The 27424-nt window shown below is 42.0% G+C and overlaps 1 protein-coding gene and 1 non-coding gene across 2 annotated transcripts; one reads left to right on the top strand and one right to left on the bottom strand.

Annotated features, from left to right (window-relative positions):
* Positions 1-1343: 1343 nt before the first annotated feature.
* On the bottom strand, positions 1344-1413 carry trnas-uga (transfer RNA serine (anticodon UGA)). Its single transcript has one exon. It is a non-coding gene; the product is annotated as a tRNA-Ser (tRNA).
* A 2859-nt stretch (positions 1414-4272) lies between these two features.
* On the top strand, positions 4273-27275 carry LOC106583597 (phosphatidate phosphatase LPIN2). Its single transcript, XM_045705316.1, has 21 exons — positions 4273-4391; positions 5177-5253; positions 7927-8121; positions 8239-8334; positions 9992-10251; positions 12166-12273; positions 12816-12829; positions 13088-13197; positions 14554-15553; positions 15741-15837; positions 17580-17767; positions 18076-18169; positions 18291-18360; positions 18554-18652; positions 19228-19322; positions 19430-19577; positions 22632-22780; positions 22924-23010; positions 23333-23600; positions 24467-24570; positions 24834-27275. Exons 3-21 carry the CDS (start codon positions 7930-7932, stop codon positions 24979-24981), a joined length of 3327 nt encoding a protein of 1108 aa, XP_045561272.1. The 5' UTR covers positions 4273-4391; positions 5177-5253; positions 7927-7929; the 3' UTR covers positions 24982-27275.
* Positions 27276-27424: the final 149 nt, after the last annotated feature.

Raw genomic sequence — 27424 nt, 5'->3', positions numbered from 1 at the left:
GTACCAGTCAAAAGTTGACACACCTACTCATTCCAGGGTTTTTCTTTATTTTTACTAGTTTCTACATTGTAGAATAATAGTGAAGACAGCAAAACTATGAAATAACACATGGAATTATGTAGTAACCAAAAATGTGTTAAACAAATCAAAAAATATTTTATATTTGAGATTCTTCAAAATAGCCACCCTTTGCTTTGATGACAGCTTTGCACCATCCAGCTTTCATATGTTCTCATGTTCTGAGCAAGGATCTTAAACGTTAGCTTTTTTACATGGCACATATTGTACTTTTACTTTCTCCAACACTGTGTTTTTGCATTATTAAACATTCAATCAAAATTGTAATCAGTAGCGTAACTTTTGGATTACCCAAACTCATTAATGTAATCTGATTACATTCCATTGCTTTCTACTACATATAATAATATTATTAAAGTATATCTTTACATTAAAAACCAAAGTCTAACAAAATTCCAGTCATTCCAATAAATGTTATGCCCCTTGATCTGCTATCTTCAAGTATAGATTAGCCAAATTGTTTTATCTGAACATGACCCCAAAACTAAGGACTTATTAACCAGCCCTACTGTTGTTTATGATTTTGTTGTCATGGAGGACTGATTGGACTGATTGATTCCAGTTGAAAAATGCTGCATTTGTGGAATGGCATGCTTTGAGCACTACTGAAAAGGGCTATTTACATGTGAAAAATGAATGCCATATGCTGCATTTGCTATAGACTTATTGTTTACCTTTTTGTTGCTGACACTTGATAATATGCAGCTGTTTTAAAGGGCAAATCCACAGATGAAACAATAACAAAACAGTTGCCCTGCCTCTTTTGGTAAAAAGCTGAGGGATGTGCCTGGAGAAATGTGACCACTCTCAGATTAATATACAGAGCTATGGATGCAAGGACTGACCATCCATGATATAAAAATGTTGTTTTAACCATGTTATGAGGCTACACAGTGTTTGTTTACATTTGCAATGTTTACAAACATTGGAATAAAACAAGCTTATATTTCTGGTTCTCATGAGTGTGACAGTTGAACTAAGCTCATGAAACATTTAAGTTATATTCTTCAAGAATCAATGAAGATATATATTTATACTACCTTTCAAAAGTTTGGGGTCACTTAGAAATGTCCTTGTTTTCCATGAAAACATACATGAAATGAGTTTCAAAATGAATAGAAAATATTGACAAGGTTATAAATAATGATTTTTAATGGAAATAATACATTTTTTACATTTACATTTTAGTCATTTAGTAGACGCTCTTATCCAGAGCAACTTACAGTAGTGAATGCATACATTTCATACATTTCTTTTCTCCGTACTGGTCCCCCGTGGGAATCGAACCCACAACCCTGGCGTTTCAAACACCATGCTCTACCAACTGAGCCACACAGGAATGTGTCCTTCATACTTCATAATTGTGTCCTTCAAACTTTGCTTTCGTCAAAGAATCCTCCATTTGCAGCAATTACAGCCTTGCAGACCTTTGGCATTCTAGTTGTCAATTTGTTGATGTAATCTGAAGAGATTTCACCCCATACTTCCTGAAGCACCTCCCACAAGTTGGATTGGCTTGATGGGCACTTCTTACATACCATACGATCAAGCTGCTCCCACAACAGCTCAATAGGGTTGAGATCCGGTGACAGTGCTGGCCACTCCATTATAGACAGAATACCAGCTGACTGCTTCTTCCCTAAATAGTTCTTGCATAGTTTGGAGCTGTGCTTTGGGTCATTGTCCTGTTGTAGGAGGAAATTGGTTCCAAATAAGCGGCGTCCACAGGGTATGGCATGGCGTTGCAAAATGGAGTGATCAAATCAAATCAAATGTATTTATATAGCCCTTCTTACATCAGCTGATATCTCAAAGTGCTGTACAGAAACCCAGCCTAAAACCCCAAACAGCAAGCAAAGCATGTGAAAGAAGCACGGTGGCTAGGAAAAACTCCCTAGAAAGGCCAAAACCTAGGAAGAAACCTAGAGAGGAACCAGGCTATGAGGGGTGGCCAGTCCTCTTCTGGCTGTGCCGGGTGGAGATTATAACAGCACATGGCCTAGATGTTCAAATTGTCATAAATGACCAGCATTGTCAAATAATAATAATCCTAGTAGTTGTCGAGGGTGCAACAAGTCAGTAACACAAGAGTAAGTGTCAGTTGGCTTTTTCATAGCCGATCTTTGAGAGTATCTCTACCGTTCCTGCTGTCTCTAGAGAGTTGAAAACAGCAGGTCTGGGATAGCCTTCCTTCTTCAAGATCCCTTTAACCCTGTACAAATCTCCCACTTTACCACCACCAAAGCACCCCCAGACCATGCTTGACAGATGGCGTCAAGCACTCCTCCAGCATCTTTTCATTTTCTTCTGCGTCTCACAAATGTTGTTCTTTGTGATCCGAACACCTCAAACTTAGATTCGTCTGTCCTTAACACTTTTTTCCCCAATCTTCCTCTGTCCAGTGTCTGTGTTATTTTGCCCATCTTAATCTTTTCTTTTTATTGGCCAGTCTCAGATATGGCTTTTTCTTTGCAACTCTGCCTAGAAGGCCAGCATCCCGGATTCGCCTTTTAACTGTTGACGTTGAGACTGGTGTTTTGCAGGTAATATTTAATGAAGCTGCCAGTTGAGGACTTGTGAGGCGTCTGTTTCTCAAACTAGACACTCTAATGTACTTGTCCTCTTGCTCAGTTGTGCAACAGGGCCTCCCACTCCTCTTTCTATTCTGGTTAGAAACAGTTTGCGATGTTCTGTAAAGGGATTAGTACACAGCGTTGTATAAGATCTTCAGTTTCTTGGCATTTTTTTTGCATGAAATAGCCTTCATTTCTCAGAACAAGAATAGACTGACGAGTTTCAGAAGAAAGTTCTTTGTTTCTGGCTATTTTGAGCCTGTAATCGAACCCACAAATGCTGATGCTCCAGATATTCAACTAGTCTAAAGGCCAGTTATATTGCTTCTTCAATCAGAACAAAAGTTTTCAGCTGTGCTAACATAATTGCAAAGGGGTTTTCTAATGATCAATAGCCTTTTAAAATTATAAACTTGGATGAGCTAACACAACGTGCCATTGGAACACAGGAGTGATGGTTGCTGATAATGGGCCGCATATGTAGATATTCCATAAAAAAATCTGCCATTTCCAGCTACAATAGTGATTTACAACATTAATGTCTACACTGTATTTCTGATCAATTTGATGTTATTTTAAATGGACAAAAAAAATGATTTTCTTTCAAAAACAAGGACATTTCTAAGTGACCCCAAACTTTTGAATGGTAGGGTATATATCATTTATATGTCCAAAAATGTATGTAGCAACTACAGATTGGCCCTTTAAGTATATCAAAAGTGTGCACGTTTCAGCATGTGTCCATTAGACATAGGGATTTTTTTGAATCCGTATGAATGAGACTGAGCAATAAAAGCCCCATTTGTATTCCATAGACTTGGATCCGCACTATGCACCGCATTTTTCATTGGCTGTCCACTGGTTTCAAAAACAATGATTGATAGGCAGCTACTTCTTGATTTCAACCATTATTGGGTTCAAATACACATTTAGATTTGTGAACAGCCATCCACAACAACCACCATCTGTAAAGCACAATAATAAGTGACATCCTAATCGCCGTAGACTACACCACTGCTGTCATCCTTACCTCCAAGCGTTTGTTCAAATTGGATCATCTCTGGATGCCGACAGCAGTCGCACAATTGGAAGACATTGCTTGGACTGTAGCCTACAAAAACCTATTCCTGCAACTTTCCACGATCCGTGGTGTGTCATCATAGTGGTCTCTGATTTGTGGTCAGATTCGCTCAGGTGGAACAAATTTAAATTTGCCCCTTTTTTCTATGCTGATTTGAATGTCATTGAGAAAATAAAGAATTGTCAAAGATTTTTTTCACAAAAACATTTTCTCAATTTCAAAGTAATCCTGGAAGTAATCATCTAGTTTTTCAAAAGTATCCGTATTCTGATTTCAATATTTTTGCTGGTAACGTAACGATTACAATTACAGTTTTTTGTAATCCCTTACATGTAAGGAATTACATGTAATCAGTTACTCCCCAACCAGCGTTCGATAATATATGTTTTATTTATTTAACCTTTATATCCTCAGTTCAATAAGAATTACTTTCATTTACAAGCGTAAATAAGACTATTGAAATGCATTTGCCCCAGATTAACCCTTTACGTCTAAATACGTAGCTCTGGGTGCACGCATTGAGTACAAAACAAACCAGAGGCGTGTTCTTTCCTTTTCGAATGATTGATTTGCGTCTTCTTCCATTCATAGAATCGTGTGCGCAGGCGCCCGAAGAAGGAAGTGTCACTTAATAATTTTTCGGAAACTCCGTCTGCCAGGTAAGATAAATCATCAGAATCGATACTTTAACGTTGTTTAAGAGTTCCAAAATGTCAATAGAACGTTGATATGTTACAAAGTTTTGTTTTGTAAAGTGAACCAAATAGTTGCTATTTCAGCCAACCGCGTCGCAAGAGACGGGGAGTTGGGTCGATCCTGTTGTTATTCCAGAATATGAATTCCCTGACAACTACCTATCTAGATGAGCTATGATGGCTGGCTAGCCCACCACCAACTGCTTTTAGCTACGCAACTGGTTTGAAAACGATAGATAATTACCGAATGTAATCTGTTTTAAACATGCAGACTTCCAGGCTAAGTGTCTGGATGTTAATCATTATAAAAATAATAAATTAATCATAATTTGGAAGCGCGATTTGTTTGTTTGTCTGACTAGTTAGTTACTATAGCTAGTTAGTACAGCCACAATGTCAAATTTATTATTGGAGTATTATGGCTGCATCAGCCCAATTCTGATATTTTTTTCCCCCACAAATTGGTCTTTTCACCAATCAGATAAGATATTTTTCCAACAATGGGCAAACAAATCAGAATTGGGCTGCCTGTCTTTCAATGTAAATTCTGTTCACGACATCTGACGTTCTTCCCCAGTTAGGCATGTCAGTTTGTTTTGTCCAAATAATGCCTTGTTTGAAATCTGACCCATCCCTTAAATTAACAAGCCCATTATTAGTCATTATTGAGGGAGTGAGGATTTTTGCATCAAATGTGTTGTTATTAGATCATGTGACCATGGCAAATTACACCTACACCTGTTTTACAGGTCATGTCATGTGATGGCCATTATTTGCTCCACATCAGGGGCATGCTGGTAGCACATACGTCAGAGGTACACACACAGTAAGTTGATGACATTTTAACAGATGGGATGACTTTATTTTTTTGCCTCTGGGCTTGTATGCCTTTGAATTGTCTCTACCACTTAGGCTAATCTGAATGAATGGTTCTCTGTGGCTGAGATGCATGTTGTAGCCTGTCTGACACATCAGGACATGTAGGAATCGCTTCGTTTTGTCTATCGCTTGAAAGGATCAGCAGCAAAGTCACAAGTCATTCGCATACCGGCCATTCATAGTGATCTGAGAAGCCTTACTGCAGTAGTACTACAGTTCAACTAGCTTAATCATGGATGTATGTCTAAATGTAAAATAATCGGCCTACTCTTGGTTTGTAAGAAATGTATCAAATGTCAGTTTTCCCACAACCCATACTCAATTTGCTGTACCTCCATTTTGTCTCCATTTTGTCCATCGTGGGCTTTGTGTCCAGACTCCATTTACTACTGACCGCGCAGATTATTTTACAAACTAGCCTAATGTATCACACAAATTATCAACCGCAACTAGAAAAGCCTGAAATGGCAAAGAGAACACAATCACACCACCATCGCTGTAGCCCAGGGGCTTTCCAGTGGCCCTGCCTACTTTTCTAGAAGCAGCATGGTTAGGTTATTCAGTCAATTGCACTGTGTGGACCTCTACTCACACCATACTTTCTCCCTCACCCCCTTATGAAGTGTGCACCAAGTCAACTTTTTGTGTTCAGTTCGTCTGTGAACATTGTGAGGAGGATATCCCTTCAGGTTCCCAAAAGTATGGCCTTCAAGTCATCAATAGAAACTGTTGTTGATAAAACAGTAGAGTTTATTCAAGTGTTGATGTTGAGCGTCATGGTTGCTCCTGGGCTACAGCGATGGTGGTGTGATTGTGTTCTTCTCTTTGCTATTTCAGGCTTTTCTAGTTGTGGTTGCTGATTTTTGTGATACATTAGGCTACAGTGATTGGTCAACAGTAGGGATTCTTCAATAAAGTATTTGTTGTCCTTCAACGAGACAACTCGTTTTTGTGCAAATCTTTTCATTGAGGAATACTGCACCAAACATCTTAGTTAGATGTAAAATTGTATGACTAAGATGTCCTCAGAAAAACATCAAAACTAATGAGATTCCTTGAGTTAACTTAGATTAATTCTGACTTTTGAGGAAGTGTACACTGGCTACGGCATCTCAAAATGGACAAACAGTACTCTTGCTGCTTTTTTTCTTGTTTTTCATGCAAAGGTCTTTTAAGGGAGTATACGAGCACACTCGTTCGGTTCCGAACTGAAGCATACTGACGCCTTTAGCCTTCTAAATGTTCTCTTTCTTCGAGGTTTTCATTCTAATAGGCTAGCCTGACAACTGTGTTGATCATCAGAATGAAGCTAGAACAGCCTGATTACCTCGGTCTTCGTGTTTTGATAGTTTTTGCTATTTAGATTTGTGGGGATTCTTCTAAGCTTATATGCAAATCACTGAGTAATTCTCATTGAACAGTTCTGATCAATCAGATTTTGCAGTCTCCAATTTATTTGTAATTATGTTCCGCCCGCCTGACCTACCGGCTCACGGCTGAATCTAATTTATGATCCCCGCTCTACACTATTACTGTAGTCAGTCTGGTATAGATTTGACTTTGAAACAATTCAAAATGAAATTCGGATAGGCCTAGATGTTGTCAGAATGAATTGATTTAGACTAATCTCAGCATTTTCTAAATCAGAACAAATTGACGTAATTTCTAAGTAGCCCTAAGCTGTTTAACATAGAATTTCAGGCAATAGGCCTAAGCAGCGTACCACTATCTCTAAATGTATTGATTTGTTAGGCCTAGAGCCTGTTACATTGTCATAACCTCAGACCTGTCTTAGTGACAAAATAGTTAGCGGTAATCTGCAGTTCAAACAATAACAAAGTGTCAACCAACCACTGATTTCAATGGACAAATATATAATACATTTAAGTGTCTAAAAATGGATGTAGCAAGTGCAGCTATCCCCTTTGGTTAAAGAGAGCTCCATCATATTTGACCCAATGAATAGGAAATCTATATAAGGTGTTGATTCATCATCATGAGTAGTTCAATTATATCACATCACTAGATTGTTGTGTTGGTTCTGCAGTGCTGAACTATGGTCTTCCTCAGAGCAGTGTATCTTGCTGGCCCCATGTTGACTCCAATGCTTCCCACAGTTGGGTCAAGTTGGCTAGATGGCCTTTGGTTGGTGGACAATTCTTGATACACATGGGAATTGTTCAGAAGGAAAACCCCAGCAGCATTACAGTTCTTCACACAAAACTGGTGCGCCTGGCACCTACTACCATACCCCATTCAAAGGCACTTACATGTTCTGATTTGTCCATTCACCCTCTGAATGGCACACATGGACAATCCATGTCTCATGGCTTAAAAATCCTTCTTTAACCTGTCTCCTCCCCTTCATCTAAACTGATTTTTGAAGTGGATTTAACAAGTGACTTCAATAAGGGATCATAGACTAACCAGGTGAAAGCTATGTCATGGAAAGACCAGGTGTTCGTAATGTTTTGTAGTTTCAGTTTATGTAAATATTCTGCTTTGCCAACAAACTTGGATGATACTAGGGTATATTATATATCTCAAATCAATAAGATTGGGAAAGAATTGTGTAAACATTGGACAAAAATTCCCCCTTGACCTGCTCTCTCCCCTCCAGACCATGAACTACGTGGGGCAGCTGGCGGAGACTGTGTTTGTGACGGTCAAAGAACTATACCGGGGCCTGAACCCAGCCACGCTCACGGGGGCCATCGATGTCATCGTGGTGCGTCAGCCCGACGGCAGCCTCCAGTGCTCTCCGTTCCATGTGCGCTTTGGCAAGCTGGGGGTGCTGCGCTCCAAGGAGAAAGTGGTGAGTATGAAGAAGAAGAAGATTGGAGTGTGTGGTGTTGTCTACAAATGGAGGGTGCATGTACTGTATATAAGCGGATAGTCTCACACACACACTGCCTGTGACCGTGTGTTGCAGGTGGACATAGAGATCAATGGGGAGCCAGTTCACCTGCAAATGAAACTGGGGGACAATGGAGAAGCTTTTTTTGTGGGGGAAAATGAGGATTTTGAGGTATGTTTTTAAACATGTTATTTTGACTATCTGAGCCTATATGCTTGTTCAGTTGTGGAGGTGAACCTCTCTTTTATAGTTGTGTTGAGCTAATAGGGAAGGTGACATGATGTAACCTATTTTGTTTCTTCTGTAGCTTATTGATGCTGTACAGTGCATTCGGAAAGTATTCAGACCCCTTGACTTTTTCCGTATTTTGTTACGTTACAGCTGTATTCTAAAATGGCTGAACTTTTATTTTTTCCCCACCCCTTCATCAATCTACACACAATACCCCACAATGACAGTAAAACAGGTTTTTAGACATTTTAGCTAATTTATTACAAATATAAAATTGAAATATCACATAAGTATTCAGACCCTTTACTCAGTACTTTGTAGCACCTTTGGCAGCGATTACAGCCTCGGGTCTTCTTAGGTATGACACTACAAGCTTGGCACACCTGTATTTGAGGAGTTTCTCCCATTCGTCTCTCCAGATCCTCTCAAGCTCTGTCAGGTTGGATGGGGAGCGTCGCTGCACAGCTATTTTCAGGTCTCTCCAGAGATGTTCTATCGGGTTCAAGTCCAGGCTCTGGCTGGGCCACTAAAGAACATTCAGAGACTTGTCCTGAAACCACTCCTGCATTGTCTTGACTGTGTGCTTAGGCTCGTTGTCCTGTTGGAAGATGAACCTTTGCCCCAGTCTGAGGTCCTCAGCGCTCTGCAACAGGTTTTCATCAAGGATCTCTCTGTACTTTGCTCTGTTCATCTTTCCCTCGATCCTGACTAGTCTCCCAGTCCCTGCTGGTAAAAAAACGTCCCCACGGCATGATGCTGCCATCACCATGCTTCATCGTGGTGCCAGGGATGATGCCAGGTTTCCTCCAGATGTGATACTTGGCATTCATGCCAAATAGTTCAATCTTGGTTTCATCAGACCATAGAATCTTGTTTCTTATGGTTTGAGAGTTTGTGTCTTTTGGCAAACTCCAAGCGGGCTGTCATGTGCCTTTTACTGAGGAGTGGCTTCCGTCTGGCCACTCTACCATAAAGGCCTGATTTGTGGAGTACTGCAGAGATGATTGTCCTGCTGGAAGTTTTTCCCCTCCCCACAGAGGAACTCTGGAGCTCTGTCAGTCACCACCCTGACCAAGGCCCTTCTCCCCCGATGGCTCAGTTTGGTGGTGCAAAACTTCTTCCATTTAAGAAGGATGGAGGCCACTGTCTTTTTGGGGACCTTCAATGCTGCAGAATTTTTTTGGTCACCTTCTCCAGATCTGTGCCCCGACACAATCCTGTCTCGGCGCTCTGCAGACAATTCATTTGACCTCATGGCTTGGTTTTTGCTCTGACATTCACTGTCAACTGGGACCTTATATAGACAGGTGTGTGCCTTTACAAATCATGTCCAATCAATTGAATTGACCACAGGTGGACTCCAATCAAGTTGTAGAAACATCTGAGCTCAATTTGAGTCTCATTGCAAAGGGCCTGAATACTTATGTAAATAAGGTATTTCTGTTTTTTTATGATGAGGAAAAACTTTGATTAATTTTAGAAAATGTTGAAAAAGTCAAGGGGTCTGAATATTTTCCCAATGCACTGTATGTGTAGCCTAGCAAGTACCTTTGTTTACCTTAGTTTGAAATGTGCATCCCACCCCCACACCAACCAGTCCAGAGTGCCAGCCCACCTCTGTACGTCGCCCATCCACATCGAGCTGCTGGAGGTGGCCGAGGAAACCTTAGAGGGGCTCCCCAGTTCCGGAAGCACGCGAAGGAAAAAGCGGCGGCGAGTACGCATACGCTCCGACTCCCACCTAAGAGAAGATGGTAGCTCCTCGTCCGACGAGAGGGAAAGGGAGAGCGAGAGGGAGCAGTCAGGAGAACAGGAGAGCCCCTCCAAAGAAGAGCCCAGCACGCCAATGCTCGCCAGGTCACTATCAGGGTTGTTCCACGAATAGAGTACATTTTGGGTAGTGTAACAGGTGTCGTTTTAGAGTTCAGAAATCAGCATTTGAGACTTTTTCACCTGCATTTTATATTGAAAGTCACTTTTTGTTGCTTCGATAGAATGTTCAGGGGCGTGCAACTATCATTTTCCTTCGCAGAAAATACATTGTTGCAACACATTTGGCAGAAAATAGCTTCATTCATCAGATGACAACAGAAGTGCCACGCAATTTGGCTAGCAGCCACAAAAGTAATTGAGCTTAAAATGAAAAAGCAAGGTTTGAATTCCATTTAGCTCGTTATATTTTGTCCATTTTGTAAGCACATTGCATTGCAGTTTCTCAGATAATGCCTAAACTGTGGGACATTGTAGGGAGTTGTACTTTCCAACAGGCCAATGTTCTACATACAGTACCTGTCAAAAGTTTGGACACTCCTATTCATTTCACGGTTTTTCTTTATTTTTACTATTTTCTACATTGTAGAATAATAGTGATGACATCAAAACTATGAAATCATACAGTAACCAAAAAAGTGTTCAACCAATCAAAATATATTTTACATTTGAGACTCTTCAAAGTAGCTACCCTTAAAAAAAAAAAAATACAATAGAAAAATAACAAATAATTAAAGAGCAACAAAATGACATTTACATTTAAGTAATTTAGCAGACGCTCTCATCCAGAGCGACTTACAAATTGGTGCATTCACCTTATGATATCTAGTGGAACAACCACTTTACAATAGTGCGTCTAAATATTTTTTTTGGGGGGGGGTTAGAAGGATTACTTTATCCTATCCTAGGTATTCCTTAAAGAGGTGGGGTTTCAGGTGTCTCCGGAAGGTGGTGATTGACTCCGCTGTCCTGGTGTCGTGAGGGAGCTTGTTCCACCATAGGGGTGCCAGAGCAGCAAACAGTTTTGACTGGGCTGAGCGGGAACTGTGCTTCCTCAGAGGTAGGGGGGCCAGCAGGCCAGAAAATAGCAGTAGCGAGGCTATATACAGGGGATACCAGTACAGAGTAAATGTGCGGAGGCACAGGTTAGTCAAGGTAAACAACAAATAAAATGAATGTAATATACACAACAACTGAAATATTTTAGTAATGTAAATAACTGATCTGTGGGTAATGGTTGACATGTTATGCTCGACGGGCTCAGTTTCCCACCACAAAACATCAGAAAATGGACAAAAAGATGCCAACCAGCTGACCTGCTTTTACAGTATAATTTGATTCCATGTTCAATGTTTCTTTTGAAAATATAATTTTGAAAGGTATATTAAAAAGAGTTAAGTTCAGCTATCAGGGTTGACCTTAAAATGAGGGACCGAAGGAGAGCAATCACATGAAATAAATGATAATCTTCAGAAATGATTGTCAAAGCAAGAACGTAAGTAGGGCCTTAAAATGATGGTGAAAACGTGGACAAATGGTGGTGATAAGTGGGTTAAAATCTTGCTAGAAGTCTGAAAAACTAGAGGAGATATTTTTGGTAATTTAGCAAGTCTTTATTCATATAAAAATCTAATTTATAGAATTTTACATGTGGTCTATAATAAAGGGCACTTCATGTAAGATAACAGGCTTTTTAAAATGAAATATTAGTGCACAAATTCTACTTAAAATATCAAAGGGATGCAAAATGTACTCTTTGTTGAACAACCCATCAACTACAATTTGAAAACATGAATTCCTTTGGTTGAACATTACTATCGGTTTCATTGTACCGTCCAAGGTAAATCAGGCACACCTCGAGTGTTAGGTGGAAGGTGAATACATATTCAACCCAGGTCTTATTGTTAGATTTAGCATCCGGTATGTGGCTTTGAGTGATCAGCTTTAGTGTTCTGATACCCTGTGGTTGACTTTAAAAAAAATATTTTGTCTCCCTAACAGTAAGTCTGTGTACTTCTCGCTGTCCGAGGAGCCGCATGAAGAGTTGGTGGCCGTGCAGACCAGGGACGTCCACCCTCACTCTGATGGAGAGTGGTCCCCCTCAGAGAGGTCAGACGATCGATCAATCAATCAAATGTATTTTATTAATTCCTTTTTACATCAGCAGTTGTCACAGTGCTTTACAGATACCCAGGCTAAACTCCCAAAGAGCAAGCAGAAGCACCGTGGCCATGAAAAACTCCCTAGAAAGCACAAACTAAGGAAGAAACCTAAAGAGGAACCAGGCTCTGAGGGGTGGCCAGTCCTCTTCTGCTTGCTCTTTGGGAGTTTAGAGATTTAAGAGTACATTTGGCCATTAAGGCCAGACAACAGGTCAGGCAATTTACCTGCACTTTAAGGGGCAGTTTCCTAGACACAGATTAAGCCTAATCCCAGACCCCCAAAAAATTCTCCATTGAGTTTGCTTTTTGATCCAGGACTAGGATAGTCAGTCTAATCTGTGTCCTAGAAACCGCCCCTGGTAGTCAGTTAAAATAAGTTTGTATTTTCATTCTCTTTTACTGTCTGTCCCCCTCTTTCTCCAGTTTATGAACCCTCTCTGTCACTCTTTTTCCCCCCTGTCTTTTTTTTCTCCCGCTCCCTCTAATTAGGAAAAACACTCACATCTGAGGTGAATTGTTGCAGGTGTGTGGGAATTATTTGGAGTTACTGTTCAAATAAGAAAAAAACCCTGCACGCTCCGCTTGCCGCTATCAGTTGTTTATCTATCTTAGCTTACGTGTATGCATGACCTTCGTCAGAGCCTTCTGAGAGCTTCTTCTGCCCCCCCCCCCCCCCCCATCTCTTTGTCTCTCTTTCTCAACAGTTTCTCTCTCTCTCTTCCTTCAATTAATTAGCCTCTCTCTGTGTATTCTATTTCCAGTGTGTTCTATAGTCGTCCTTCCTCCCCCCAAGAGTGACTCTGAGCTGCTGGTGAAGCCTCCGGAGTCTTCAGGGCCTCAGATGCAGTGGAACTGGGGCGGGTTTCCCGAGGTATGACATAACAGGGCATATTGAGGCCATAACTGGGTGTACAGGTGTCATAACAGGACATATGTGTCATAACAGGACATATGTGTCATAACGGGACATATGTGTCATAATGGGACATAGAGGTCATAACAGGGAGTACAGGTGTCAACAGGAAGTACAGGTGTCATAAAAGGACATTAGGGAAGTAACAATTCACTGATGGGCATCCATCCCCGGTTCAAAAGTGGCATGAATTGGTCTGAAAATAATTTCAAACATCATGAACCGCCGCTTCACTAATGTTTTTTTTACTCATATAATTGTATCCCTCCCCCTCCAAAAATATCTAATATTTTGTGACTGAGTTGATGTGTCCGATCCTTCAGTAGCCTAACTACGCATGTAAATGTGTATGAGTCATCGATCGCTAAGTCTGATAACAACTGTGCATACAGAGTGCAGCTGCTCACGCCAACCAGAGCCTCCCTGATCTAATATTCCTAGCATCTTCAGCATTCAAATGTTTGCAAAATGGCTTTCGCAATGTCAAGTCAAAGGCTTTATTAGTTGGGTGACAACCAATGTAATTTGCTTTGTCATTGTTAACAAATGCACGTAGAAAATAGTTTTACCGACAGAGTTGTGTAGGCTACCGGAGTGGTCACAACTCACTGCTGCTGATTGGGGCTTTTCGATTGCCAGGTTCACCATAACAAAAGATGAAGGTAGTTTTGCTTTAAATAGTCAGTTTGTTTGGTCATTTTTACATGGACAGGGTAAAGTTGTAATTTCTGCTGTACTTATTTTGAGGTGCACTGTAGGCCTATGGTCTGAGCGGGAGTCTGAGTAGAGCACCTCTCCTTAAAGTTCTAAACATTTTTTGTCATTTAGCAGATGCTCTTATCCAGAGTGACTTAGACAGGAGCAATTAGGGTTAAGTGCCTTGCTGAAGGTCACACTGACAGATTTTCTTTCACCAAGTCTGCTTGTGGAATTCAACACTCTTAACCGATAGGCTACCTACTGCCCCAAATGTTCAAAACCATTCGCTTTTAAGACTGGGGTGAAATCCAAAGCTGTTCAATATTAATTGCTCATTTCTACAGATAAATATTGACATATTACTAGCGCCCCCAAAAATGTGCTGCTAAAATGCCAAGTTAATTGGTGGGTCATGGGGATTCCCCCCCCCCCACACACTCACACAGTACAGTCGTTCCTGTACTGTATCAGAGCCCATGTATCTAGATGTGAATCGTGCTTGAAAGGCACATCCCTACATGACATACAAGTGTCATAACAGGATGTACAGGTGTCATAAAAAGTTTGTTCATTAGCTCCATCACCACACTGCTTTGTTTTCCCTGCTCCCTCTAGATGTGTCCAATGGAGAAAGGGAGGGTGGAGGTGCAGCATGTCTCTGCTGGCATCCACTGCTCGGACAGCTCCCACTTCCGCACCATCCAGCGGCAGGACTCCTTCGACATGGGCCTGGAGCCCGGGGTCAGCTTTGTCCGAGAGAGCAGCAGCGTGACGGTGGTGGTCTGGCCCACCCCCTGGACCGTACCAGTGGTCCAACCCACAGAAAGTTCCTGCATAGACCTGGAGAGAGCCTCCAATATGACCCACTCCACCCCGAATCACCACACCTCAGAGCTCCACTCAGAACCGCTAACATTGGCATCGTTAGCGATGGCTAGCATCGAATCGCCCCAAGCCCCAGGACCTAGAAAAACAAAAACGCAGGTACAAGTAGAGACCCAGCAGGCAGGGGATGAAGTAGCCAAGGAGTCCCCATCCAACCCGGAGCTGGAAGACTCCAGAAACTCCCTGGCTAACACAATTAGCATGGCTAATGTAGACAACACTGATAGACAAGCTAGCGAAGAAAGCACAGCAAATGTTGAATGTGTTGCTAACAACATGGTTAGCCAAGTTGAAAACGACTGTATAGACACACATATCCCATCCATAAAAGTTAGCAAAGCTGGCGCAGACAGGCTAGCTAGCGACAGCACAGCTGCTGTAGCTAACAAGGCTAGTTTGGCTAACACAACTAGCTGTGCCAGTGCAGCCAACTTAGGTCGCATTACCACAGAGTATCTGGGTAGCAGAGCACAACCAGACCAGTACAGTGCCTTTCCAGAACCCAATGGACAAGGGCCAGAAGTTGTCTTGAGTGAGGGTGACAGAGGGATTGAGCCCTGCACCGAGGGAGGGGAGGAGAGAGAGAACGGATCTGTAATGACGGACAAAGCCACAGACGGCTCCCTGACCAATCAGGCTGCAGAGAGTGTCGGAGTGACAGACTTGTTAGCCACTGAGGCTCTGGGGGAGGAGCAGTCTAGCTCAGCAGAGCACCAGGACAAGAAGAAAGGTGAGAAACCGATCTCGTCTCACTCCCTAAACCCTGGGCACGCATCCTGTAGATCTGAGAGGATTTGACAGGTATACACATTATAGTAATATCTTCAAGAGGATTTGAGTGTTGGTTTTGACATGACATTGAATTGTGTGGTCGTTCTCTGTCTGTCTGTCTCTGCTGCTGTGCTGTGTGAACACAGGTAAACGCAGTCAGCACCTTGGACCCTCCGACATCTACCTGGATGACTTGTCTAACCTGGACCCAGAAGTGGCAGCTCACTACTTCCCACCTAAAAGGTAAAGGGCTCCCAGCTCTCCTTCCTTCCGTCCTTCCTTTTCTTCCTCAATAGCAGCGAATTCATATTAGATGAAAAGCCGAAACAAGTATGACATCCTAGCATTTAAAGTGCAGGTTGGCATTTATTGTTATGCATCTTGCACTGGAGGCAGCTCTGCAAAGTCAAAAAATCTGATTTAAACTTAACCACACTACTAACCCTAAAGCGTAACCCTAACCAAGACTAAAAAAGCTCCTTTTTGTTTTCAGAAATGTATATAGCCAATTTTGACTTTGCTGGCCCATCTAGTGAAAATTGCTCAGTTCTGCCTCCGGGGCAAGATTCATGACAGTGAACGTCAACCTGCGTTTAACCCTTGTCCTACAATTCTCTCTCTCCCCCCCCACACCACCCACCCCATGGAAATCAAATAATAAAATCTCCATTAAGAATCCATTTGCTTAAGCTAGAGATGTTTTTGTTGTTGTTGCATTGTCTGCTTCTCAATCCACCACATCTGCCGATGGCGCACTTCCACATCAGCGGTGAAATGATGTAGAGCTAGAGCAGTGTTTGTCAGACCATGATACATTCCAAAAATCGGTCTTCTCACGAAAACGTCTGTAGCGTCCAAACGGTTTGGCCTGAAACTATTATGAACCATCTATTGACAGATGAGACTCTCAAAATGGTGTTCTCCACAAGCCATTTGGGACTCCTCAGAAGGTCCACAGTACTAGTTTAAAAAATGAATGGAAGTGTGTATTTATGGAGATAAATGCATGTAAAACAAAATATAAAATCTTTCTTATGTCTCAGATATAGGACCGACATTTCAAAACAAACTTCCTTTAGATTTCTTGGGGGGGACTATCTGTTGTAACATGTAGTGAATCTGTTATTCAATGCATTTCTATTGGCTAATAGCAGTAATGCAAAATTCAATGTTCCCTCTAGACGGTTAAAGCATACAAAATATTTAACGTCACATTATCTAAATTTCTATTTTTGTATACCCAAAATGCCTACTATTTCCAATGCAAGTGCAGGTATTTGGACACGGCCAGTGAGCTTACATAGTAGGTGAGTGCATGGATTCTAACACGGAGCTACTTGAAGTTAGAATGGACATCTCTTTATCACCTGGGGTTTTCATGCCCCATAGAATTATGCTTTGGTATTTCCCATGGAATGGAGGTCAACAGGCAATGGATTTCATAATATGTAGCCCAAAATATGTCACCTTTCCCCCACTTCTGTCTAGATATGACCCAAGTTCCCAGTTGGCATGCCTTCCGCAATCCACACTTACTCAGTGTCAAGGATGACACAAATCAGTGAACTCTGTGTATAATGTAGCAGGATGTGTTCCCTAACCAGATAATGAGTAATGTTATCTTATCTTAGGCTTGACTGTGTCCTCACAAGGCAAGTCACACTGGAAGGGACTCACATGGACATCAGCAGACATAAGCTATCATAGACTGTATCACATCCTATACCAAATCAATAGTCATTTCTGAGTGTTTCTCAAAGTTAGAACCTATTGATCCCACTCCTGAATAGCACCTGATAAATGCAACAGCTTGGAACTTTCTATTCCCTCATAGTGATGAAATATTAGTGTTAGATTATCCATTATGTACATGGAATCAGCGTGGGGATTAATTCCATTTCAACTCAGGCAATTCACTTCTCAAGTAAACACGTAAAAGGTATAGTTGTAGAAAATTTTCCTAATGGTTATGCCTCTCCACTCAGTGAGGCAGAAGGATGCTCGCGGCTCGGTGCGGAGCAAGGGTCCGGTTCTGGTAACCAGTCTCCCCAGTCGGTGGGCAGTGGGGCCATGGACAGCGGCACAGAGTACCAGTCCGACTCTACAACCGACCACATGGACGTTAGCATGTCCCTCTGCGGCCGCACCGGCCACACCAGTCAAATAAACAAAGGGTGTGTGTGTGTGTGTGTGTGTGTGTACAGATGTAGGATCCTAATTTGATCACCCTGTTGCAGAAGAACTTTCCTGCAATGTCTATTTCTGTGCAGCGGTGTATGTGTCCGATGGAAGGAACCACATTCGCTCACCATTAGCTGCTTCTAGTGATGATCTTTAACAAGCTAGAGAGAACAATGAAGACGGACCTTTTTTAGATGAAATATGAACACGTGGTAACCTATGCATTCTTACCCATTTCTAACAGTTGGATTGACAAGACTTTTTCTTGACTTTCTCTATTGCCATTTGCCTCTGTTCCAGATCAGTTTATGGAGCACGTTGTGAACTACCAGGATTTGGTGAGCAACCCTGGAATCATCGAAGATCCAAACCTGGTTATCTGCATCAACTCAAAGTAAGTGTTAGAGTTGCATTTGGTAATGCTGTACAAAACGTTGTTTGCTTGTGGTTCTGCCATCATATTTTGAATGTGTCTGTCCATTGACAAATTCATGTTTTTTTTTGTGCTCTTTTAGGTATTATAACTGGGCAGTGGCTGCCCCTATGGTCCTGTCAATGCAAGTTTTTCAAAAGAATATACCAAAGGTATATCTCTAATCTCTACCCTTGTTCACTTCCCTTCATGGATTTGAAATAAATTATGAGTATGAAGTTTCTCTCTGGCTCATACCTACTGTACACCAATGTATGGGGAGTAGTGTACAAGTGCACACTTCAGGAGGTAGGGAAAGTGGTGACAGGTGTGCTATTATGATCTTTAACCTTGTACTGTATGTAGAGTGCCATTGACCAGCTGGTGAAGGACAAGATGCCCAAAAAGTCTGGCCGCTGGTGGTTCTCCTGGAGGAGGAAGGACATGGACACTAACTCAAACCAGGTAGCCTATCACAGGGTTTCTCAATCCATGCTAGGGTTGTGTTCAGTAGGCACAAAACGGAAGAAAAAAGGAAGGTACTATCTCAACTTGTCCGATAAGAAACAATCGTTTTTGTTTTCAGTTGCAACATGTTTTGCTAGGGTGTCGCTTAATTAACACGACCCAGGTCTTCTGGGAACCCCCAACCATTACAAATGTTGTTCCTGTCCAGAACACCTTAAAATTAACATTTTAGTTCGTTTGGAATTTCATGAATCATCATCGTATTTAAGCAATAAGGCACAAAAGGCTGTGTTATATCATGAATATAGTCACAGATAAATGCTGTTGTTGAGAGAAATTCAAGAGAAGGTTCGGACAGCATCGTGGACATGATGATATTCTTATAGCGGTGCAGTGATAATGCCGAAGGAACTGTTAGCAGGCATAAGTGTGCCAATTTCAGCAAATACGCCACAGCTTTGAACACTGCTCGTCCAATCAGCATCCAGGATCCAAACTACCCGTTTTATAATGAAGGATAATGGTAAAGAGCTGCCTAACAACAACTGTTTCTTTGTCTTTCCCTACGGCAGACTGGAGAGAACTCTAAGCAGGACCAAGAGGAGGCACAGACCGAGAATGATGTCTCAACCTCTGTGTCTGTCACTGGTCCCTCAACAACCATGCTGTGAGTGATTACACACACACACACACTGTTCCTCATGCGTAACGAATATGACCGATTGTAGTTTATTTTAGCTGATGGACTAGTAATTCTGCCATGTGACTTTTCAGGGCGACTCTGGATGACCTGACTAGTGATGAGGAGGCGGGCCTAGGCAGAGTGGGCAACCTATCATCAGAGACCCTAGAGACCATAAACGCTGCCCAGTGTTTTAGCCAAATGTACCGCAAGTCCCTACGCCTCACCTCCGAACAGATAGTACGTCATCACTGCCACACACACACCAGTAATTTTTCTGCCATTGATATCTTGGCCGGGTTGCCTAAGCATTTTTTCGGATCGCCTAAGACATTCCTTTTTTGGGATCGAAAAATGTTTTCCCTGTGAACTTAAATGACGTAAACCTGATATACAGTGCTGTGAAAAAGTATTTGTCCCCAGAGCAGAATTCATGGTCCAGGTCCTGAGGCAGCAAAGCATCCCCAAATTAACATACTACAACCACCATGCTTGACCGTTTAGTATAAGGTTCTTACTGTGGAATTGAGTGTTTGATTTTAATCAGGCATAATGGGACCCATGTCGTCCAAAAAGTTATTATTTTGACTAATCTGTCTATAGAATTCTTCCAAGAGTCTTGATGATCATCCAGGTTCTCCCAGGTTATTTTTGGCAAACTTGAGTCAACATTTTGGTCAAGCGTGGTGGTGGTAGTGTGACGGTTTGGAGATTCTTTGCTGCCTCAGGACCTGGATGGCTTGCCATAATAGAAGGAACCATGAATTCTGCTCTGTATCAGACAATTCTACAGGAGAATATCAGGCCATCTGTCTGTGAGCTGAAGCGCAGCTGGAACATGCAACAAGACAGACAGTGATCCAAAACACACAATCAAGTCAACATTAAATGGTTAAAACTACAAATTGTAAGTTTTGGAATGGCCTAGTCAAAGTCCAGAACTAATTCCAATTGAGATGTTGCAGGACTTGAAACAAGCAGTTCATACTTGAAAGCCAACACATTTCGCTGAGTTAAAGCAGTTCTGCATACAAGAGTGGGACAAAATTCTTCCACAGCAACGTGAAAGACTGATCAACAACTACAGGAAGCATTTGGTTGCTGTCATTGAGTGCAATTACTTTTTTTACACAGGGGAATCGGGTGTTGAATAACTTTGTTAATTAAATAAAATACTTTTTTTATTTGTAAGCTCTGGTTCCCATTATCTAATATTAGGTTTTGTTTGAAGATCCGATTTTTAACATTCTGTAGCAAAAATAGAGAATCAGAAAGGGGGAAAATACTTTTTCACAGCACTAACTTGTATAGAAAAGGTAATGGACCAACAGTACCAGTCAAACGTTTGGACACACCTACTCATTCAAGGGTTTTTCTTTTTTTTTAAACAATTTTCTACATTGTAGAATAATAGTGAACACATCAACTATGAAATAGCACATATGGAATCATGTAGTAACCAAAATAGTGTTAAACAAATCTAAGTCTATTTTATATTTGAGATACTTCAAAGTAGCCACCCTTTGCCTTGATGAAAGCTTTGCACACTCTTTGCATTCTCTCAACAAGCTTCACATGGAATGCTTTTCGAACAGAGTTCCCACATATGCTGAGCACTTGTTGGCTAGTTTTCCTTCACTCTGCAGTCCAACTCATCCCAAACCATCTCATTTGGGTTGAGGTCGGGTAATTGTGGAGGCCAGATCATCTGATGCAGCACTCCATCGCGCTCCTTCTTGGTCAAATAGTTCGTACACAGCCTGGAGGTGTGTTGGGTCATTGTCCTGTTGAAAAACAAATGATAGTCCCACTAAGCGCAAACCAGATGGGATGGTGTATCGCTACAAAATGCTGTGGTAGCCATGCTGGTTAAGTGTGCCTTCAATTCTAATTGGTCACTGACAGTGTCACCAGCAAACACCATCACACCACCACCTCCATGCTTTACGGTGGGAACCACACATGCAGAGATCATTCGTTCACCTACTCTGCATTTCACAAAGACACGGCGGTTGGAACCAAATAGCTCAAATTTGGACTCCAGACCAAAGGACAGATTTCCACTGGTCTAATGTCCATTGCTTGTGTTTCTAGGCCCAAGAAAGTCTCTTCTTATTGGTGTCCTTCAGTAGTGGATTGTTTGCAGCAATTCGACCATGAAGGCCTGATTCACGCAGTGTCCTCTGAACATGTTGAGATTTGTCTGTTACTTGAACTCTGACACATTTATTTGGGCTGCAATTTCTGAGTAACTCTAATGAACTTATCCTCTGCAGCAGCGGTAACTCTGGTTCTTCCTTTCCTGTGGCGGTCCTCATGAGAGCCAGTTTCATCATAGCGCTTGATGGTTTTTGACTGCACTTAAAGAAACTTTCTAAGGTCTTGACATTTTCCACATTGACTGACCTTCATGTCTTAAAGTAATGATGGACTGTCGTTTCTCTTTGCTTATTTGAGCTGTTCTTGCAATAATATGGACTTGGTCTATTACCAAATAGGGCTGTCTTCTGTATACCAACCCTACCTTGTCAACTGATTGTCTCAAACTCATTAAGAAGGAAAGAAATTCCACAAATGAACTTTTAACAAGGCACAGCTGTTAATTGAAATGTGTTCCTGGTGACTACCTCATGAAGCTGGTTGAGAGAATGCCCATCGGGTGGCTACTTTGAAGTATCTCAAATCTAAAATATATTGTTTGATTTATTTAACACTCTTTTTGGTTACTGCATGATAAATAGTTTTGATGTCTTCACTATTATTCGACCAATGTAGAAAATATTTAAAATAAAGAAAAATCCTGGAATGAGTAGGTGTCCAAACTTTTGAATGGTGTGTTTGTTAACTAACAATCACAAAAATAAAAGTTAGACCGTCAGGTAGATTTGAACATTCCAAAAGCAATTTATTTAGCAGTACATTTTTTTTGTTAAGTTTGAGCAAAATAACACAGCATTAGCCATGGCAAAATGCATAGAATTGTAGGAAATGACCTTTTTTAAAACGGCCACATTCTCTCACCTCCAGGGCAGAATATGTAGAATCGCAGTACATTTGCTTTAAAACTGCAAACATTTCTCAGGTCCATGGAGAAATGTGTAGAATTGCAGGAAATTGTCTTGAAAATGCTAAACCTTCTCTACACAGCCAAGATGGGGGGCCTCTAAAATTTTGGCAGACGAGCCGACCCCCCCCCGCCATGCCCACCACCTAAGCCCCTGTTTGATCCAGAAAAAACCCTGCACACACAGTCATACACACTGCCTCATAATCCCTACCCTGTGTTGTGATCAGGAGCGGTTGAACCTGCGTGAGGGGGCCAACAAGGTTATGTTCAGCGTAACTACTCAGTACCAGGGCACCTGTCGCTGCGAAGCCGCCATCTACCTGTGGAACTGGGACGACCACGTCGTCATCTCAGACATCGATGGCACCATCACAAAGTGAGTGTGTGTGTGTGTAAGAAAGGTACTACCCTGTGCTTTTAGAGACCGTTTAGCACCATCATGGCCCAGTATGAGCCAATGTGTATGTACATGTGAATGTGTGTTCAATGCTTTATGACCTCTCTCCTTGCCCATTACAGGTCTGATGCCCTGGGTCATATCCTACCTCAGCTGGGGAAAGACTGGACACACCACGGCATTGCCCGTCTCTACCACAAAATCCACCAGTAAGTCACACCAGGGTCCTGTTCAGTAGATGTCTAGATAGTCCCTCTCTTTTTCAGTCTGTTTTCTTCTGTTAGGTTCAAAATGTACACGATGCAGCCGTTCCCTCCACCGTCAGTATTTACTGTGCATGTGTTGGTTCCAAAACTCTGTATTTTGAGCCAAAATGACAACATTGTGAAACAACACTTCCTGCTCTAAATTAATGTGCCATTCTGTGCCTCTCATTGGAAGCCAGCGATAACTTACAAGATGCTTGTATGCAGTTGTTGTTTTATTGTCAATGGGTAACCTCTCCTCCCTCTCTCTCTCTCTCCCTTCTAGAAACGGATACAAGTTCCTCTACTGTTCGGCGCGGGCCATCGGCATGGCTGACATCACCAAGGGCTACCTGCAGTGGGTGAATGACAAAGGCACCATCCTCCCCAAGGGCCCCGTGCTGCTGGCCCCCAGCAGTTTCTTCTCTGCCCTGCACAGAGAGGTGGTAGAGAAGAAGCCGGAGGTGTTCAAGATCGCCTGCCTCACCGACATCCGAGACCTGTTCAACCCCCAGAGGAAGCCCTTCTATGCAGCCTTTGGCAACAGGACCAATGTGAGCCACACACAGTCGCGCACACACACAGGCCTTGTCCAATTTCCTGACTTGCGTTTTTAGCAGTAGGCGCTTTGGGAAAATATAATGTTTTATAGGGGACGGGCTGTACCAAATGAACAAATGGCGGGAAACAACACAATTATGCATTTGAGCCAAGTATGTTGATATGTTTGGCTCACTGTATACCAAACATATATATTTTTTTTGTACTTTTACCCCTTTTTCTCCCCAATTTCATGATAGCCAATTGGTAGTTAGTCTTGTCCCATCGTTGCAACTCCCGTACGGACTCGGGAGAGGCGAAGGTCGAGAACCATGCGTCCTCCTGAAACTCGACACTGCCAAGTCGCACTGTTTCTTGACACACTGCTCGCTTAACCTGGAAGCCAGCCGCACCAATGTGTCGGAGGAAACACCGTACAACTGGCGACAGAAGTCAGCGTGCACAAGGAGTCGCTAGAGCGCGATGGGACATCCCAGCCCGGCCAAACCCTTCCTAACCCGGACAACGCTTTGCCAATTGTGCATCGCCTCATGGGTCTCCCGGTTGCGGCCGACTGCGTCACAGCCTTGGATTCAACCCGGGTCTGTAGTGGCGCCAATAGCACTGCGATGCAGTGCCTTAGACCGCTGTACCACTCGGGAGGCCCACTGTATACATTTTTACTAAACAGTACTTTCTAAATAGTATGCTTAGTATGTAGTTTTAGTAGGTAAGACAGATTTCTAACACTGCCACACAGACACCGCTGACTCACTGTCTGTGTTTGGCAATTGTTTCTCAATCCATTCCCTGGGAGATGGATTGAGGTTTTTTGTATTTTAAATAAACCTTGATTTAAGTGTTGTCTGGGCTTTCCCAGGATGCCAATGCTTATAAGGAAGTGGGTGTCAGGGACACCAGGATCTTCACTGTGAACCCCAAGGGAGAGCTCGTCCAGGAGAAGAACAAAGGGAGCAAGTCCTCGTAAGTACACTAGCCAACAGAGGAGTGACAGTCATCAGTCCACTCCTCATAAGTGCACACTAAATACATACAGTACAGTTTGTCTCGATTTAATAATTCTTTAATAAAAAAATGTAAAATGCTCCTGATAACAGCATGCTTTGCTTTAGAGCATGCTGTCATGTCTGTTCCAAGATGCTGAATAGATCAGTAGACTCCTAATAATTACGGTGGAATTTATAGAGCTGTGATAGCCCCGGCACATTATTGTGTGTGCGCCACAGGTACACTCACCTGAGCGAGCTGGTGGAGCACTTCTTCCCTATGATCTCTGAGGATGGGAGGTCGTCCTCCTTTGACTGCCCCGAGTTCAGCCACTTCTCCTACTGGAGAGAGCCCCTACCACCACTGGACCTGTCTACTCTGGATTAGACACACACACACACACACTTGCCACTGGATCTGTCTACTCTGGATTAGAGACACACTCGCCACTGGATCTGTCTACTCTGGATTAGACACACAGCTCGAATCCCCGAGCTGGCAAGGTAAAAATCTGTCGTTCTGCTCCTGAGCAAGCCAGTTAACCCACTGTTCCCCGGGCGCCGAAGACGTGGATGTTGATTAAGGCAGCACTCAGCACCTCTCTGTTTCAGAGGGGTTGGGTTAAATGCTTAAGACACATTTCAGTTGTACAACTGACTAGACAACTGTACAACTGACTGGTTTTCCTTTCTATCTCTCCTTCTCACTCATCACTCCTTTTTCTCTTTCGATCCCTTTCTGATTCAGAAATTGTTTTAATTAATAAGCATTGATGGCCTGGAATATTGTAGATGTGCAAGGTTGTCATTTAATATACTCTGTTTTGTGTCGATTCATCTGATGCAATTGAAAACTAAAGTGTCTGGCTTTCAGCAGAGAGCAACATTTATAGAAATATGCGCCGATGACGCTGCATTTAACGCAACACTATATTCTTCATATTGTGCAATCCTTGATTGCAAAAATACATACTGCACTGGCCATACCATATTGCCATTATCCAAATGATACTGGCGCAATGTGCATTTGTGCTGCTCAAGAATTCCATTTTATATTTACATTTTAGTCGTTTAGCACAGGGTTTTCCAAACTTTTTCACTCAGGCCCACCTTTCCAGAATTCGTGAACATCCCAAATACATTCCAGGGTTGAGTAAATTGACTGTTTGGGTAATTGAAATGGCCATGATCTGGACTGAAACACTGCCTTTCTGCTTATATATGATTTATAAGCTTTCATATTTAAAGGGATACTTAGGGATTTGATCTACTTCCCGAGGGTCAGATGAACTCATGGGTACAATTTGTATCTCTCTGCGTACAGTTTGAAGGAAGTTGCTAACTAGCGCTAGCACACTTAGTCAGTCGACTGGATGTCTATTGATATCTGCAAGCACTTTGTCTTCCAAGTCATTGTGCTAATGCAAGTTAGTATTGGCTCACAAAACTACCTCTAACTTTCTTCATACTGGACACAGAGACAGAAGCTGTGTTCGAATACCCATACTAACATACTACATACTTAATGAGTATATACTATTAGTTCATTTTAGTATACTGTAAAATAACGGTATCCTTCAGTTGAGCGTACTAGCGCTTCCCCTGTCTACCGGAAGTTTTTTGCTGTTGCTATGCAACCTCTTGCTAGCAAGACATTTTACAAGTAAATTCAATCTGGAGTGCCCGAGTGTGCTCGTAATTTTTTAGCTTTGTCAGGTTGTCCGTTCATAAATTCAGAGCGTTTCACTATGAGCTTCAGAACGCACACTGGACACTGGCCCGTTCTGACCTCACAATAGCAGTTAAGCATCCAAGCTAACTTTCTAGCTACTTCCAGACACAAATGAAAGAACACCTCACTCTGACCATTTACTCGCCCTAGCAGAGTCAATGACTATACAACTTGGCTAAACTAAGAATGACGGGAGTAATCAAGTCACTAAACGTTGGGTAGATAGTTAGATAGCATATAGTAAATATACTGGCAAGTTTGATGTATTAGTAGCCAACTAACCTTAAAAAGCTAGCTAACATACTGGTACATACTGCTGTAATGCTATGCGCTTTTAAGGATGGTGTAGCTATTTGAAAAGTAATTACTTTATTACATTTCTCATTTTCTTAACGTTTGTCATAATTAGTTAAATTTGTATCCGCTCTCGTTGGACTTCGGCTGCATATTTTCTTCAAATCTGAAAATGTTGAAGTCACGCCCATTTTCAGAATAATTACATTATGGGCCCTTAAGCACGGAAAGAGTGTCCACTGCTTGTATACTTCGTATTTTGGCAAATGTAGTGCGACCACCGGGAACTTTTGGCATACTAACTATATCCATATTATGACCAACAAGCATACTATAGTTACGTCACAAATAGTGCTGTTAGTATGAGTATTCGAACACAGCTATAGACATGGTATCTACGAGTTCATCTGATTCTTAAGAAGTAGATAAATGGCCTCATTGCCAAAATGCCGAAGTATCCCTTTAATTATATTTAGAAATCTTTTTTTGTCATCCTAAGTGATACCAATTACTCTGTGTAGAGAGACATTGCATTGGACCTGAAGAGCCTTGTTGTTGTATTTTCTAATGATCTACACTGAAAAAAATATAAACACACAATGTAAAGTGTTGGTCCCATGTTTCATGAGCTGAAATAAAAGATCCCAGAAATCTTCCATATGCACAAAGCTTATTTGTTTACATTCCTGTTAATTAGCATTTCTCCTTTGCCAAGATAACCCTTCCACCTGACAGGTGTGGCATATCGAGAAGCTAATTAAACAGCATGATAATTACACAGGTGCACCTTGTGCTGGGGACAAAA

Source organism: Salmo salar, chromosome ssa22 (genome assembly GCF_905237065.1).
Source record: "Salmo salar chromosome ssa22, Ssal_v3.1, whole genome shotgun sequence".
Classification (NCBI taxonomy): domain Eukaryota; kingdom Metazoa; phylum Chordata; class Actinopteri; order Salmoniformes; family Salmonidae; genus Salmo; species Salmo salar.
The sequence above is the reverse complement of the archived record's forward strand: the minus strand, read 5'-3'. Positions and strand labels throughout refer to the sequence as shown.

Bases quoted from the DNA above. Each gene is read 5' to 3' on its own strand.
- LOC106583597 (XM_045705316.1), top strand. From the start codon at position 7,930: ATGAACTACGTGGGGCAGCTGGCGGAGACTGTGTTTGTGACGGTCAAA. The intron at 8,335-9,991 runs GTATGTTTTTAA...CACACCAACCAG, and splicing joins GGGAAAATGAGGATTTTGAG to TCCAGAGTGCCAGCCCACCT. The intron at 18,361-18,553 runs GTATATCTCTAA...TACTGTATGTAG, and splicing joins TTCAAAAGAATATACCAAAG to AGTGCCATTGACCAGCTGGT.